Raw genomic sequence first — 17,978 nt, 5'->3', positions numbered from 1 at the left:
CTTAAAGTATGATACTTGTTCCTGACATCTTCCAATCATAGTTCCCATTCTATAGTAATACTTATAAGATTAAATTTATTTCTTTGCATTTGTAACTCTAGTCCAACTTGGCGGTTAGAAGTATTTTTATGCAGCTGAGGTCAAATGTTTCATTGCTAGGTTCCTTTCAAGGATTTTTTGTGGCCTGTGAATTTCTAGACACTTTGGGCAAACTAATTTTCACTCTTAATTGAAGTCCACTATGATTTCTTTCTGTTCAAATAGATTAAAGATTCCTATCAGGAGTACTAAGGTAGAAATTATTTTGCAAAAAAAAAAAAAAAAAAAAAAAAAAAATCAAATCAAATCAAATCAACTACTCAGCTAAAACTCTCTTGATGAAGTTTCTCAGAAAATTACTGCCTTTAGGAATTTATTCACATTAAGCAATTATTTAGTTATACTCTAGTCGAAGTACTACACCAAGCAATGAAAAAAAACAAAATGCAAAGATGAAAAATGGTGAAGTTCTGCAATGTGACTAATAGAAATGTTTATTGTTATACATCTATTGGTATATCCATAATTAATTTGAAAGACTTACATGTGGGCCCTAAATGTGTAGATAGGTTCTACATCTAATGAGGCACTCCTGGAAAGAAAAAGAAAAAAAAAAAAAAAGAAAGTAATTGAATAGTCATACAATAATCACAGTGTAGATTGAATTAGGAATACAAAAGGGATAGAAAAACTTATCAATTCCTAATCAAATTACAAAGAGGCTAACATTTAAATACTTGCTTTTTGGCAGGAACTGTTTTTTGCAAGTTCCAAAGTTTTAAAGTATGATCTTCAGAGGCTGTAACCAGCACAGGCTCTACAGGATGAAAAGCTAATGCCCGTACTCCATCAAAATGGCTACGTAGTGTATATTTGGGATTCCATGTCTTTCGAAAGGCATCTTTATTGGCAGGTAACTAAAAAAGATAAAATTGAGCTATTGTTAGTAAGAATAATGATATTTAGGGCAATGTCAAGTCTTAAAAAAATTTGTAAGACATCAAAAAGTAGTAATGTACACTCAAAACATTTAAGCATGGCACAGTCATTTAAAAAATATTGTTTTTAACCAATATTCAATATTTAAGAATCCTTATTGTGAAAAACTTTGTTTAAAAAAAGATGTTTTAGCCAAATGGAAATTTCTTTAAATCAGAAAACTAAACTTAAACAATTTCTTTTGTCAACTGAGAATAAAAAAGGCCTTCTATAAATTATAACAAAATCTTTACCTGTCATCTTCCCAAATTATTTTTAATAGTGTATAACTTTTTTCCAGAAAGTCAAGTCACGTTATTTTTTTTAAAAGGAATAAAGTATTTTCTCCCATCCTACAATATTGTTGCCAGTTAAAACATTTGTCTCTCAAACTTGAAATCACTTACAAAATAATATTTACTAAAACCTGAAGCTACTGAGTTTTTAAATATTAGGAACTATTTCTTTAAGCTCTTCAGAAATATTTCCTAAAACAAAATAACAACTTGAATATGGAAGTGAGGAATGCTGGAAATAATGGGAGGGGGCAAGGAGGAGAATTTTGATTTAATTTAAACCACTATTTTATTGAGTATCTGGACTAGAAACAACCAAGAAAAACAGATAAATCAGTTATACTGAACAAGTCATGAATAGAACTGACTCTAAAGTTGGTTTCCTACTAGCATTCAACATGATTCTAGGTAGTTGTGTTTTCACAAAATGTGAATTAAACTGGTCTTAGCAAATTTCCTAAGGTAAATCTGCTAATAATATGATTTCTTTTAGTTGTCAATAGAACTGCATATACTACCACTTACTACCATTTGGAAGGATAATCAAAAGTTTACGGTAGCTAATGATTAACTATTTTTTCATATTTCATTCCAAACTTTAAACAAAAAAAATCACAACAAATTGTCATTTTACTCTGAATATTTTTACTGTATCTTGACATTAATTTCCTTGTAGAAATCAGTCTGAAAATGAAAAGCCCTTTATTAAATCATTAAGTTTAATAAAATAAAACTGAACTTACATCATAACTATAGTCTGCATCATTTGTTACCGTCAAGTCTGCAAGGTCGCCAAGGCCTAGTACACTTAACAAAACATCATCAGAACCCATAATAAATGACTTGCCTCCTCCAGATGGAAACATTGGTTCAGCTATAAAGAAGAAAACCACTTCTTAAATGCTGAAAAATTATACAGAGTAACACAATATTGGCAAATGTAAGTATTTTAACTAAGACATGAAATTTACAAAAATAGGTGTTAAAAACCCCAATTAAATTGTCATCTCCTAGAAAGCCAAAATAAGTGTCATAGCTATACAGGTCTTTGTATTATTAGTATTTCAAACAATTTGTATGTTGAGATGGAAATGGGAAGCATCTTATATTCCTCCATGTTAAATTTTGAATGGTTTCCAAGAATCTAAGAACTATAAGATTTCTTTATGATAATAGTTAACTAATTTAAAAGGATATATACTTAATAAATGTCACCAGTTTTTTTAGTCTCTCGTTTACTAGATTTTAAAGTAATAAAAGAAACTTAGTTCCTGATACACATCCAAAAGAATTCGTAAAACTGAAATTGCTTTACAACACTCTACATTCATTTGCAGCAATGAAACTCTTAGTTTGGGATCTCTTAATTTGTTAAAGAGAGTTGTATAACTATTTTTCACAGTTCACTAAATACCACCTACTTCATGATCACCTTAAGATGTGATCTCTATCTCTCTCCCTTTTCAGAAGCATTATTTATGTGGATTCAATAAAAAGAAAAAGGCTTTGGACTAAGAGTCAGGAAATCTGGGTTCTAGTTTTGTTTCTATTGTGAATTAGCTATATGATCTTATAAAAGTCACTTAATATCTCCTGGCTTTACTTCTCCTTATCCTTTACTACAAAGATTACTTTTAGTTTGAAAGTTAAATGACTATAATATAATATAAATGACATTCTTTTATTTTCCCCAAACTGTTCTTAAAATAAACATGTTAGCTAAAATATACCACTAAATATTAAAGTTTAAAATCCAATTTGTAAAATAAGCCATCAAATTTAACTAGTCTTTAAGTAATATTCCTTAATATATTAATAATCGTGGTTTTCATGTTATCCCTGAATCTAAGAAAAAACACAATGCTTAAGTTATGTTTTTTTGCTATTTTTTTCTATTTGCAACTACCATTATATTACTTACAAGAATTATTTTCCCTCTGTATTTTACCACACTCTTGTTAACCTATTAATATTGGGGTGGGTAGGCAACTTAGCATTGATGTTAATTTTCTGCTCTGAAAATTATGATATGAGCAAGATTTTAAAAGAAATTTATGATTATCCATCAAAAGCAAATTTAACTACGATGCTAAAAATAACAAGAAGAGTCAATGTAACAACATTTTTACTATGTAATTCTAACCACATCTGAAAATCAGGCACAGATATATAATTGGAAGAAATCATATACAAAATGCACATGATAAATAAGATCATTATTCTAACATGTCATTCTTTTAAAATGTTATGGTAAATGGCAACAATGACTTTACATAGAAAAAAACTAAGTAAATCCAAATTACTTTTAAAGAAGAGAAATTTAATCTTTCAAATCTATTACAGGTCAAACTTTTTAAGACTTCCACAATTTAATACTAATATTGTTTCCTAAATCTTTTTCATACCATGCTAATAAGGTGCAAAAATTTACAGATTAAATTAAATTCTGAATCACCCACAGATTTGAAATAGCAAACAGTTAAATAATGCATGAATACAATTAGTAATATTTTAAAATAATTTAAGTCTGATTATAAGAAATATGAACAAATTTAGGTCCCCCCACTTTGCTAAAACTGGATATTACTAATTATAAATGAAAAAAAATTTGAAAATTTAATTATTTTTTTAAATACTTGTATGTAAAGTTAAAGTAAATAACATTTTGCTGTGGTGTAGGCCAGTTTCTAAAAAGGCTAATATTTTTCCCAGTCTGTTTCTCACACACACATGCATATGCACACACATACACACTGCTGGACGTCTTCATAATTTGAAGTGAAGTACCACTCTGTTGGCTATCTTAAAGTTATAAAATCAATATTCCTGGTATAATACACAATTCTTATTAATAATTGATCTTGATCTTTGGAAGGGTTAAAGGCGGCCAAAGGTTGAATAATTTGTTGGCCCACATAAAAAGACTGGGTCATTAGCATTAAAAAAAAAAAAAAAAAAAAAGCCCATTTGATATTTTGATTAAAAATTTTAAAAGGTATACTTATATAACAAGCTAATCTTACCTATTTGGCATTTGTTCATACTGATTCTCATCATTCTGATGAGAATTTTTAAGCTATATTTTTATAAAATTCAGCTTACTCCAAAGAACTACCACCACAGCAAATTATACTAAAAAAGCATAACAATTACCTCCTTTTTTTTTTTTTTTTAGGAAAATTATTTGACGTTATATACATTGATAACATATGTGTAGATATACATTGTGTATGTACATATATATATATATATATATATATATATATATACACATTACTAAGATTTACTTCGTATACATTTACTACTATGAAAAAAGTAGTTTGTAGTTCCTAACACATTTTCCCTTCTGCAAAGCTTCTTTAAAAAACCAACATAAATTAGCTGATCTAAAATTAGGGAGCAGAACTGTTTTTAAAAGCCCTTGTTAATTTTAAATACAACATTACAGTTTACCCACTATTTCAATAACTAAGGAATATGAAAGTGGGACTCCCTTACATCATGGTTCTGGTGGGATTTATGAATCTAATCTTTTTCCTGAAGATGAAGAAGAAAAAATTTTTAGCAAAGGGGATAGAAACACAATGTAATTTTAAAGACGTGGTAGCAATAATGAAAAAAGTCTCAAATTAGGCTGCAATATTCTATGCAAAAAACCCTTTTCTATAAGAAATATCTAACACTTAAGTGTTTTGCAAAGAAGTTTTGAAAACTTGCATGGGAAGTGAGAAAATACTGTAAATATTTTTCAAATAAGAAATAATTAAATTTCTCCCGCATCCTTAACCTACTACCCAAAGAAGTCAAAAGAAATATTTTGGCTTTTTAAAATAAAGCTTCTTACTGTACTTCGGCTCTTTATTTTTTTTTTTTAAACTGGTTCTAATTTTTTTCCCTTTCCTTTAACTGGTGAGAACATTATCATTTCTTATGTGTTGAAAAATGTCAAATTGTTTACCCTTACACATGCAGAAATTTTTTGAATTTCAATAAAAAAATTTAGTTGCTTTTTAATTATGTAGTATACACTTGAATTTACTTTTTCCTATGGGCCACTGCCTTAGAAAACAGTGTTTGCCTACTCTAAAATCAAAACACATTTACATAAACCCCATTCTACAAAATATTCTTATCAGCTCTGTGTAAATGTCCAGGCACATAACTAATGGTGGGGTGAGGGTGGATGAAGGGATGAGGGTGGAGAACTAAGCCCAAGTAACAGAATGTTATTTATCCAGAGGTCTTTCAATTCTATTCATTTTGCTTTTTTTAAGTTGTACCTGACTGTTTACGACCCCATTTAGGATTTTCTTGACAGAGCTATTAAGAGTGGTTTGATTTTGCATGATGAAACAGAGGCAAACAGGGGTAAGGATTTGCCCAGAGTCACACAACTAGTAACTACATTTTAATTCAGATCTTCCTGAGCCCAGGTTTCCAGTGAACCACCTATCCTAATCTATGAATAAATATTAAATTCTTCACTCATTAAACACACACACACACACACACATACACATACACACACACACACAATTTAAATATTTGAAATTCAAACTGTCCAAATAAAAATAAAAATACAAAATAGTTTAATTATGGGGGCAGCTAGGTGGCGCAGTGGATAGAGCACCAGCCTTGAATTCAGGAGGACCTGAGTTCAAATCTGGTCTCAGACACTTAACACTTCCTAGTTGTGTGACCCTGGGCAAGTCACTTAACCCCAGCCTCAGGGGGAAAAAAAAAATTTAATTATGCATTTTCTTTCTAGCATTTTAAACTTTTTGCTGTTCAGTCATTTTCTTCCCCTTACCTCTATCTAATTAATATACTTGGTGCTGTTTAAAAAAAAAATACTTATCTGACATTCACAAATTTTAAAAATTACTAAATCGTAAGGAAAGTGTTCAAAAGGAAAAACATCATTGGAAAATTGTAGCTAATTTGAAATTCTTTATTAACTAAGGCAACACAAAAATCAACTGTCAGCATACAGAAAATCTACTAAATTTAAAATTAATTTAAATTTTAATATCAAATACTCTCATAAGACAGTTGAACTTCACACTACATTCATTCTAAGAGATGTTACCTTTATCTGACAAAGTCTAATACTAACAACTCTCTATACTTTATCCTGAAAAAAGTTATCAGGCAGTACACTGGTGTACATATACATATTAAAAAATGCATGCACACATACACATATACATAACAGTACAAAACCAAGGAATAGACTTTTCCCCTCCAAATACATAATTTTAACATATTTTTCTTTAAAGGAATTAGTATAATTTGCAATTATTACTATATACAATAAATTAAAATTAGTCTTCTGGAAGACGCCCTGAAAAAGAACCCATAAAGAAATTATGGGAAGCAATGCTTCCCTGAAATAGAATGAAAAATAAACTGGCTGATTTAAAATTAGAAACTAAAATTCCACAATGTATATTTAGTTATATTATCAAGGATATGTCCAAAGTCTCTCTGAAGAGCATACTGAAGACTTGCTATTAAAACTCAAACAGCAGCCAAGTGAGAGGAAAAAGGAGCTATATTTTGGAATGAAAATCTTCTGTAATATAAACAAATACGGCAGCTAAATTTTTTGTACCTTCCTCTGCTCTTGCACCTTCGTGATCAGTCATTCTAGTTGAGGGTGACCTAGACTGATTAATGATTCCTGAAGGGATGTGGGGTAGCTCATCATCTCCCAGATCAGCTATCATGTCGTGAAGTTTTGTCCTGTTGACCCCTGTAAATTAATGGCAGCAGCAAAGGTTCATTTGGTGGCTACTGCTTGACTTGCTAGAAATTTTTACAACCAGTTTACCAATGAAACACAACAAACTAATCCTTAAGACAACCCCAGTTGTAAATACCAGTACCAAACATTGTAAATTTCCTATATCATTTAAGCATAATTTTAAAAACAATTATCAATAAAGTATAATTCCCATCATCCACTAACCTCCCAAATTCTATCAAAAGCCTGAGAATTGAATACAGATGATACCTTCCCATAAAATAAAATTATGTACATAACTTGAATATGTAATTAAACATAGTTTTTCAACTTAAAATTCACTATTGAAAAAAAGTAACCCCTCCCCCCCAAAAAACATTATACATGATAGTAATATGGGTGCAACAAACAATTAACTTTCCCTGATGTTTTTTTCATCCCACAAAATTGTGTCACTGCTATTTTATTTCTTCTGACATTTCACCATGTATATGTATATATATGTTTATATATGTGAATGAAAGTTTATCTGTGACTCCTTTGCATGCTCAATATATAAGAATCTAAAGCTTTTTTCTCGGTAATTTTAGCTACTTCTCCCCATTCTCCAGAACCTACAACCCAAAAAGTTTTTGCCTTATATCATTCTCTCTTCATTTTCAACTAAATGGACGTGATAAAAGAAAGATGTATATGGTTTGGTTTAAGATTTTAGAAAAGAGAATAATATTTTAACTTTTACTATTAGTGGCTTTATGCAAACTTTTTTGAAACTTTCAATCAATCACCTTTTGGCTAGACTTTTGTTTTTGCTAGAAAGGATTCTCAAAGAATTAATTATTCCCACCCTCCCCTCCACCCCTCAGGGCAGAAGATTTTATTTGAACTTTTCCTATACACTTATTTATATTTTCTATTCACTTATTTATACTTGTATACTTTATTTCATAATTAATAACCAATAAACCTACATCTTAAGACTTTTAAAGATAACAAGATTTTTACAATTTCCTCTTTAGAGCTTGGGAGCCTAGCATAGTGAATTGTGTATACTAAGTATTTAGAAAATGTTTACTGAATTTAATTGCTACAGTTCCTTTTTACTAAATTTCAAAGAATATAATCGAGTTAAATCTGCCTACAAAAATTTCCATTTGAATGTCACCAAATCTCAAATTTTAAGTGACCAAGACTCAAACCCTCTTCCCCATCCCACCAAATCTCTGCTACCCATTTACTCATTCTTATTTAATAACACCAACCATTTTCCCTGTTAGCAAACTTGAAATCTATGGGTTATCTCTTCCCCCTCCTTAGCCTTTAAGTATCTATCATCAATCACCATGTCCAATAAAATCTTTTTTGAAAAAAAAATGATAAATCTCCCTCCCTTCTCCATTTCCACTTCCAAAACCCCCAAACAGGTTAGCAAGCTATAAATTACTACAATAGTGGCAAAATCTTCCTGCCCTAACCTCTATTTCCAAAGCATCCTTTAGCTCATTCAAATTAGCTTCTTCAAAGGAACTGTTATCACTTTCTCAGAAAACAATGATGTCTAATGTCCAATGTAATAAAATTCTTAAACTAAATAAACCAAGGGGTTCTCATAGTCATGAACTTATTTTAAAAATAGTTTGTTAAATATTTTTAATAACTGATCTATCTTCTTTGATAAGATTTATATGCTTGACCCGACTGTTAACCAAAGGGGTTAATGGCACAAAGATTAGCATATGATTTAAACTCAATGTACTTAATGACTTAGCTCTACAAATTGTAATTAATCTGACCACCATTTATTTTAGAACAAAATCCTCTTATACTCTGCCCACACAGAATATATTCAATTATTTCCTTGTTTAAGGATGATTTCAAAAGGACAACTCAGAAGAAACATATATAAGCACCTATATTTCATTTAATTATTTCATGCGTGTATATTACTTCCTGAAGTAGAAAACAAGGCTTTACTAATTTAGATCAATTTCAGGAGTCAAATCTGCTCTCAATGAACTTCATAGGGAATAAAAAGGCTTTCTTGTGTTTAAAAAAAATTTAACAAGGTCATGTCATAAGAAGGATCCCAGGACAAAAGTAGAGAACTGAAGGCATTCTAATGTCTTACAAGAAATAAGATGATTAAGATAAGGCAGTAATACCTTTAAAAGAAAGGAAAAAGAATCACAAGGCAACAATTAAGCTTATATATTTCCTTACAACACTGAACTATTAAGGAGATAAGCTAACCAAAAAACACAATTTCTTTGCAGCTGAAAAATTAGTTGTATATTACTATTTCCTCAGCTCCTCACATAAAGGGCTAAAGTATTTATTTACACACAGGTACACACATGTACACACCACAAAGTACTCTTCTAGGAGTCATGAGTCAAAGCAAATATCATCCCCATTTTCAGAAACAAGGTAAAAAGCCTGGTGATTTTTTTCAACATCTCACATCTAGTGTCAGGGCAGGATCTCAATTTTAACATTCCTGACTCCCAGTCCCAAGTACCATTTTTCTGCTATCCCATACTAACTGTACTTAAAAAAAAAAAAACAAAAAAACAAAAAAACATCAACTTGCAATAGTATGTTCTAACCACAGTGATTTCAGGGTGAGGTGGGGATGAACCAATATATAAAAGTAAATGTCTATACTTAAAAAGTTATATTTTGGAGTTATGTTAATGTAATTAATAATATATTACAAGGAAAAGACTTTGTATCAGTTACTGATGATTTTAAACCACTGATGAGAAAACCCCAAATCAGGTTCTTACAAACAATAAGCTTCAACCTCAAGTTCATTCTAACCACCTGTGTTCATCCATTCTGCTTAGTAATCAATACATTTTCTGTTTTTTAAACTTTTGTATCAAAGCCAAACTCAGAATTAGCAGGGCCTACGTACATTTCTAGGGGCAAATATAAAACAGCTAAATGTCTTTTTTCCCCTAGATTTAAATTTCTAATTTGCTATGCATTTCCTTTTTGAAGCAAACTGAATAAAAATAAACTTTTGTTATGATAATTAAATCACTATATTTTCTAAAGATTATAAGTACACTGATAAAATCACATATCTAGCAACCTATGAGATACATTAACATAAAATATATAAGCTACTAAAGAGAATTCTTAATATACTTGTTTCTCCTTAAAATCTTACTTTATAAAAAACAAACAAAAAACATCAACTAAAATTTTTAAATTTTTTTTAAGTAAGAATTAGACAGCAAAAAATCCATGTTTAAAAATAAATTTCAATGGAAGCATTTTGGTATAGCAATAAGTGCACAGGACTTGGAGGCAAAAGAACAGCTCTTGCTCATATTATCTGTGTGACCTCTGGCAAATCACTTAACCTATTTCTCCACAGGACAAAAAAATAAGTCTATTCTAAAATTTTATGTCAGAAATAATTTACAATAATAAGATATAAAACTTCTTCCTCATCAGCAATGTCTGATGATAATGTCATATTTAATTGATTAATTTAATTATATATAATTTCATAATTTAATTGAGTATACAGAATGGGTCATATTCCCTCTCTCCATAACTATATAAAGAGAGAAGAATGCATTAAAATTAACACATACACACACTCTATACATGCTGTTCTTCCTGAATTGTTTTGAGTCATGTCTGACTCTTCATTAAGCCCATTTAGGAATTATGATAAAGGAGTGGCTGACGATTTCCTACTCCAGTTTAACTTAAAGATAAGAAAAGTGAGGCAAATAAGGTAAAGTGATATTACAATTATCTGAGGCTACATCTGAACTTGGGTCTTTCTGACTCCAGGTTTTCTTACAGAACGCGTGTGTGTATGCACATGTGTGTATACATACATATACATTTACATGAGCCCACAGAATTAGTACCATCAGAATTTCATACAAGTTTTTAGAATATGCCAAAAGCATATGTATTGTTATATTACAATATATTAGCTTACATAATAAAGATTAACTGATCAAAAACTTTTCTCCTTTAAATAAAAGAAATGTGTAGACACATAAAGACTCCTGTGAATAAAAGGGAGCATTGACCTAGGGCAGTATTGGCAAACTCAAATATAAACAGATTCTTGCAGGGCACAGATGGACTTAGAAAAATCACAACTTAATGTTATTGCTATTGTCTTACATTCTTATTTTGTTAAGCATTTTCTAATTACATTTTGTTTGGCAATTGGTTTAGTGGGAAGAAAGTAAGTATAGGAGTCAAGAGGTCTAGTTCAAGTTTCACTTCACTTTTGAAACATTCTGATAGAGCCAGGGCAAGTCACATGACCTCTCAGGGCCTTTCCCCCTCAACAAGTTTTTAATATTCTAAAAGACAGGGATGCTGATCGTCTTTAGTCAAGATACTCCCTAAGAAGGCACTAAACAGATTAAGATCCAATCTAGAAGAGGAAAAAAAGCTACCATCCCAAGTACTCTAATTTACAACTGAAATGTGTTTTTTGAATAAATTCAGAGAAATTCAATGGTTTTGCTCAATGTCAAATATAATAGAACCAGGATTCAAAGAAGCATGGTTCTTCCATCAAATAGTCTACAATACTGAGATATGGTACAATGGAAAAATCTAGGTTTTAATTATGGCATTACTACTGTGTGACTCTTGCAAAAAAATTATTTATTTTCTATGGGATTTCTTGACCTCTGAGTCTCTTCAAACCTTCATGATCCTTTGAATTTAAGTTCAACCATGCAAACTCTAACAAATGAAACATGTTTTTGTGAATAGAGTGAAAAGTGTCTGTTCTAAGTAGCATGGATTAAAATAAGCCAACTTTAAAACAAATAGTTTCTGTTGACAACCTGTCACTTTTAAAGTAAACATCAAAACAAGATAGCAGTCAAGAAAACATAGGGGGAAAAGATGATGAGTTTATATAAAGATTTTTTAAGTTTTATAAAACTGTAATAATCATAAAAGATCTTAAAAATTCTCAAGGGTTATGTCCATTAATTGGAGAACTGCTCAAGAAGTTGTGGTACATAATTGTAATAGAATACTATTGTGCTATAAGAAATTATGGGTAGGATTGGTTTGTGAGAAAATCTAGTGAGATTATATGAATTGATGCAAAACAAAGTGAGCAGAATGGCAACACTGTTCACAGTGTATAATAATTCATCTGCTAATGATTTAGCTATTCTTAGCAGTACAATCATCTTTTTTTGTTGTTTGTCCCTTTCTCAAAAATGACTGATGGCATCAGAAAGGTGGTGTCTTAACTCGCAAATGAATACATTTAAATTACCAGTTTCATTCTCTTCTCCCCAAAGATCTAAGACAATTAAGAAGAACTGATGATGAAAAATGCTACCCACCTCCAGAGAAAGGACTGGAGAAGTATGATGCCGATTGAAGCATACCTTTTTAAACTTTATTTTTCTTTTTTGTTGTTTGCATGACTATACATATAAAACATATACAGAATTCCTTGCCTTCAAAGAAGGAGGAAGGGAGGAGAGAGAACATGGAACTCAAAGTTTTGAAACACTAATAAATATAAAAAAATTGCTTTTATGTGTAACTGGGAAAAAAAAGAAAGCAAAAACTCAAAGAAATAAAACCTCTAAAAACTTATACAATTTAATAATATAAACTTATACTTTAATAATATAAGTTATACTTTGTTAATCTGAATAGGTTCAGAGAAATTCAATGGTTTTGCTCAATGTTAAACTAATATAATAAACAGAACCAGGATTCAAAGAAGCATGGTTCTTTGATCAAATAGTCTAGAATGCTGAGATATATGGTACAATGGAAAAATCTAGGTTTTAAATATGGCATTACTATTTACTATCTGTGTGACTCTGACAACAAAATTATGTAACTTCTATGGGATTTCTTGACCTTTGAGCACCTTCAAACCTTCATGATACTTTGAATTTAACCTCAACCATGCAATCTCTAAAAATTGATGCCTTATATTGTTTCTCCTTCAATTTGAAAGAGGACATCATAAGGATAATGTCATGACCCAAGCATAAATTAAATTTAAATGAAGAAGAGCTATGCAAAAATAAGCAAAAATTAAGCACCTAATACAAGCCAGGCACTGTGCTAAGCACTTACAAATAGCATCTCATTTAATCTTTACAATATTTCTGGGAAAAGGTAAGTACTATTATTTTCATTTTACAGAATGAGGAAACTGAGGTAAACAGAAATTAAGTGACTTGCCAAGGGGCACTCAACTGGTAAAATTTACAGTCACATATAAATTTTCCCCAACTTCAATCCCAGACTTTATCCACTCCACCATTTTGCTGCCTAATAAGGAAATATAAGCAGTTCGAGTCAAATATGTTCAACCTGGGGGCTGCTAGGTGGCGAAGTGGATAGAGCACCAGCCTTGAATTCAGGAGAACCTGAGTACAAATCTGGTATTAGACACTTAACACTTCCTAACTGTTTGACCCTGGGCAAGTCACTTAACCCCAGCCTCAGGGGGGGGGGGGGGGGGGGAGAGAAAGTTCAACCTGAGAGCTATGAAAAAGCTAATAGCTCAAGGAGAAAGAAGAGATGAACTACTATTATGTTAGCTGAGAATAGTAAAATGAAAAGAAAATTTGGTTTATTAAACTTGCTAAGAAGACTCAGAATGAGTAGAAGTTATTAGTCTATTCTATATTCAACTAGTTTTTCAGAATATTTAAAGCACTAATAAATAGATCCAGGATATTTCACAGATATTTCAGCATAGAATTGGCAAAATATAAATTCCATTCTAGCAAAATAATAACAAAATAAAGAGAAAGCAGACAAAACTGAGGGAGAAGAGCAAGGTATAATTGCAAGAATAAAGCTTTGCAGCCTCAGAACTATGATTGAAATCCTGGCTCAAGCTTGTTCTATCTGTATCATCTTGGCAAAGTCACAAAACCTCTTTGGGATAGAGTACCTATAACCTGGTTTTTTTTTACAAGCCTAATTTATTAGGGGGAAAGCTGAAAAGGACTATGGATTTTATCATCTTGAAGTTCCCATCCATGACATAAAGCCTATGATTTCATAATATATGTATTTTAAAGCTTTCTAATTTGCTTTTACTACTAAATTTATTTTAGAGACTTTCCATTCCACCCCCAATGGGATCATCAAAAGGGATGAGCATTCTTTTGCTCACTGAAAAAAATTTTTACAATGAGAAAAAGAATGGGTTTTAGATTAACAATTATAATGTCCTCCAAATCTCTACGAAAGATCTTCTACCAGATCTTTTACAAGTTTACTAAAATCTGGAGATATTATAGAAACTCTCTTTAGTAAATAGAGAAAAAGAGTGTCATTAACATAGCAGAGGTTAACAAGTATTTCATGGTAAGCATTAAGAAGCAGTCAAGAGGGGGCAGCTAGATGGCCCAGTAGATAGAGCACCAGCCTTGAATTCAGGAGTTCAAATCTGGGCTCAGACATTTAATACTTTGTAGCTGTGTGACCCTAGGCAAGTCACTTAAAACCAGCTTCAGGAGGGGAAAAAAAAAAAAAAAGCAGTCAAGAAAGAATAATCAAAATATTGAAATTTTATTCATTCTTCTGGAAAATTTTCAAAGTCCTATGATGGGTAATTCATGGATTACTTTAACTTTTGATGTGAAGCTAAGAATAGTCATGAATAATGAAAAAATGTTTTAATTTTACCAAGTACCACTCCCCATTAGCAGTCTAGACATAGGCAACATTGTAAGTTAATTAAATCTTGATTATCATGTGCCAATGAGAGAAATACAAATTGCCAAGTCTTCTTTCCCACTAAGGTGTTTATAATCTTTAACAAAAATAAAAACTACACTGAGAAAAGAGGTCTATTGGAGTTCTTTAACAATCATACTTATAGACCAAGACAAATAGCTAGGCAAATGCTAGTGAAAGTTTCCTCAGTGATGACTTTTCAAAAAGCTCCATAAGCCTAATGTTCAAAGCAATTCAACTCACATATAATTAATTAAAATTTAAGTTTAGGAAAGCTACAAACTATTGAGACATTAGCCTTAGAACAAATTATCATGGCATGCTAATAATTGGGGACAAGCATTCATTCTGATATAATTTGATAAGATCAAAGCAGATTGAACTGGTTTCCCAACCTTTACCTCAGTCTTCATCCATAAAGTGGCGGATTTAATACTATGCACATGTATTTCATTTTTCTTTTCAATTTTTAATCCTGTTAATTGACCAAAATTGCATGACTGTTAAAGAGAATGGTAAAGTCAAAAGTTTTAAAAATAATTCAAGCCCACTTAAGTAAACAGGATCTGTTGCACCACAATTACAAAGAAATAGCAGGAGAAAATGAAAACTAATACTAACAACTGAAAATACCATTGATGCAATTTAATTAAGCCTCAGGAAAGTTTTCTCAAGGCAACTGGCAGCTACACATTATTACTCAACTGAAAGAAAAGTGAGATCAATTCTTTACTGCTATGGGTGAAGAAAAACTGCCTTCGTTGGACAAAACAATATAAAGAATGAATATTATGGACAAGATAATACTGAGAAGCAGAATTAATGCATAATTTACACAAAGAAGATAAAAAAGTGCACCCTTTTTTTGGGCACTGTGACTTGGTCACAGAACATTAAGACCATCTGGGAGAAAGAACTGAACTCTGAACCACTGAAGACCTATATGCCACAATCAAGGCTATACTTGGAAAAGTTCATAAGCATGTAGTCAGTGATAAAAGTGTCTTCATAATAAAGAATAAGATTTTCAATTTTGTGAATTCAAAAGGAGACTTTAGAAAAAGACATTTATTAAAATATATTTTATATATATTTAAAGATATAAACAGAAGTCACAATTATTATTTCAATAACTTTATTTTGTACTTGTTAAATTATACTTCAATATACTATGAAAAGTCTAACAGAAAGGATTCTAGAAGAATTTGGCCTAATAATCATCAAGCTGACATAGAGTAGGACACAGAATACTTCTACTTTTCTCCAAAGCTAAAGTAAGAAGAAATATAAGAGGGCAAAAAGGGAAACTGGGAGAAGAATCAAGAAGATTTAAATTTTACACAAAACTCAATAACAAATTATGCTAATAAACTACACTTAATTAAATCAAAACCACTTTCTTTTGCTTATGTTTAATGTTCAAATTTTAATATAGGTATAGTCATGTAGGTAATGCAAATGTCAAGTTAAAGAGGATAGAAAGAAATGTGATGTCACTTAACATTGAGAATACTAAAGTCATATTTTGAGAATACTGCAGCAGGTATTTTTCAGATTAAAATCTAAATATGAGCCCAAAAGGTCAAGGAAAGTATGTCTCAAAGCTTTTTTCAAAATTATTTTTCCACATTATTCCCAATTTCATTAAAATAACTAGTCATGCAAAAAACCACTTAAACACTCAACATGCACAAATTATAAATAAGTGATGTTAGAGCCTTAATACAGCACCAGCCCAGCACTGTTTTAAAATGAAATAAGCATTTGCTATATAAGTTGAAACTTCTTATAGAATTGCTTAAGTTCTAATTTTTAAGTTTCTTAAAATCAGCATGCAATAACTGAGGCTAGCACATAGCAACAACTTAAATCTACAGCAAGAAAAATGCAAAAAGTCAAATTTCAATGTTAAACTACTAACATCTACCCTACTCTCTAAAAAACATTTCCATTCTCATTTCTTCTTCAAATCTTATACCTACCATTTCATAACCTAATCTATCTAGTGAATCAAATGTGTTATAAAAATCAATTTGAAAAACTGTGTTCCTTTATTTTTCTCATTTTTTGAAAAAGTCAAAAATAACTAAGAATGAATAAGAATGAGTCAATAGCCACTAAAAACAGTATTAAAATAGCTATTTTAGATTTAAAGCTGATTTAAATTAAAAGTTTCAAGATAAACATCACCACTGAACTTATACATATAGTAAGCTATTAAGGTTTTGTAATAGGAATACTAGCTATGATAGCCTTCTTCTTTTGTAAGTTAGGCAGGAGCAATAGTGAAAAAATATGATTTTGCTCCTGATATTTTTATATTCCCAGATCTACAAGAAACAAAAGATAATAACAGTTAAGACTGAAGGGAAAGGGGACTGAAGTTTAGTAACCAATTACACAGGTTGTCTAGGACAAACCAGATTTTCTTTTTCTCCCTTACTTGTTGATTACTAACATTCTTATTTCCTGACAAATCTCATACAATGTTTAAGATTCAGAAAATATTTTTCCCTCTATCCCTATCCAATTAGATGTGCTTTCAATGTTCCTCCATTTCACTAATGATACACTAAATTTATTTAACTTGAGATGATGTACAACAGACAAAGTTTAAAGTTGGTTGCCCCATTGTGAAAAATGGTAAATGTTACACACACACACCCCCACACACACTCACACACACCCCCACACACACCCACCATAACTTGAAAATGTTTTCCTCGATATTTAATATGAAAATTACATTATAATAGTTAGAATATCTGCACTTACTCTTGACCCCTTTCTTCCCCTTTCGTTCCTTCTTGTACTGTTCCTTCAGTTTACTTATTAGTCCCTGGTCTACATCCCAAACCTCAGCAGTTGGGGACAGGTCATCTTTGTCTACATGCAGCATATTATTAAAAGAAAAAAAATCAGCAGTTGGCAATGCAAGCTTTTGGCAATCAAATGTTATACAGACTTATTTAATCATCATCAAAATGTACTATTAAGTTTTACTCAAAATATTTAAAGGTGCAGTCTTTGCCTTGTTATTCACAATTCAAGCATGAAATCCTATGTTAGTTTTCCAAATTTTAAAATATTTTAACATTTAAAATTTGATTTAATTTTATGAATAAAAATTTGGGAAGTTATTTCCTGAATACTGCTGCTGTCAAAGCACCAATAAACCAAAACTAGAAATA

General features: G+C 30.8%; 1 protein-coding gene across 5 annotated transcripts in view; it reads right to left on the bottom strand.

Annotated features, from left to right (window-relative positions):
• Positions 1-17,978, bottom strand: part of STRN3 (striatin 3) — an 86,364-nt gene that overhangs the window by 10,797 nt on the left and 57,589 nt on the right. For 2 of the 5 annotated variants that reach the window (XM_074289567.1, XM_074289568.1), the window contains exons 8-12: positions 17,563-17,673; positions 6,928-7,068; positions 2,057-2,187; positions 781-956; positions 584-631 (exon numbers count right to left, since the gene is read on the bottom strand). In XM_074289567.1, coding sequence (XP_074145668.1) covers positions 584-631; positions 781-956; positions 2,057-2,187; positions 6,928-7,068; positions 17,563-17,673 — 607 coding nt within the window. The remainder of the gene's footprint in view (positions 1-583; positions 632-780; positions 957-2,056; positions 2,188-6,927; positions 7,069-17,562; positions 17,674-17,978) is intronic. The other 3 variants (XM_074289570.1, XM_074289571.1, XM_074289569.1) reach the window with 2 other exon arrangements.

Source organism: Sminthopsis crassicaudata, chromosome 2 (genome assembly GCF_048593235.1).
Source record: "Sminthopsis crassicaudata isolate SCR6 chromosome 2, ASM4859323v1, whole genome shotgun sequence".
NCBI lineage: Eukaryota > Metazoa > Chordata > Mammalia > Dasyuromorphia > Dasyuridae > Sminthopsis > Sminthopsis crassicaudata.
Note: the sequence above shows the minus strand (reverse complement) of the source record. Positions and strands in the feature narration are given on the sequence as shown.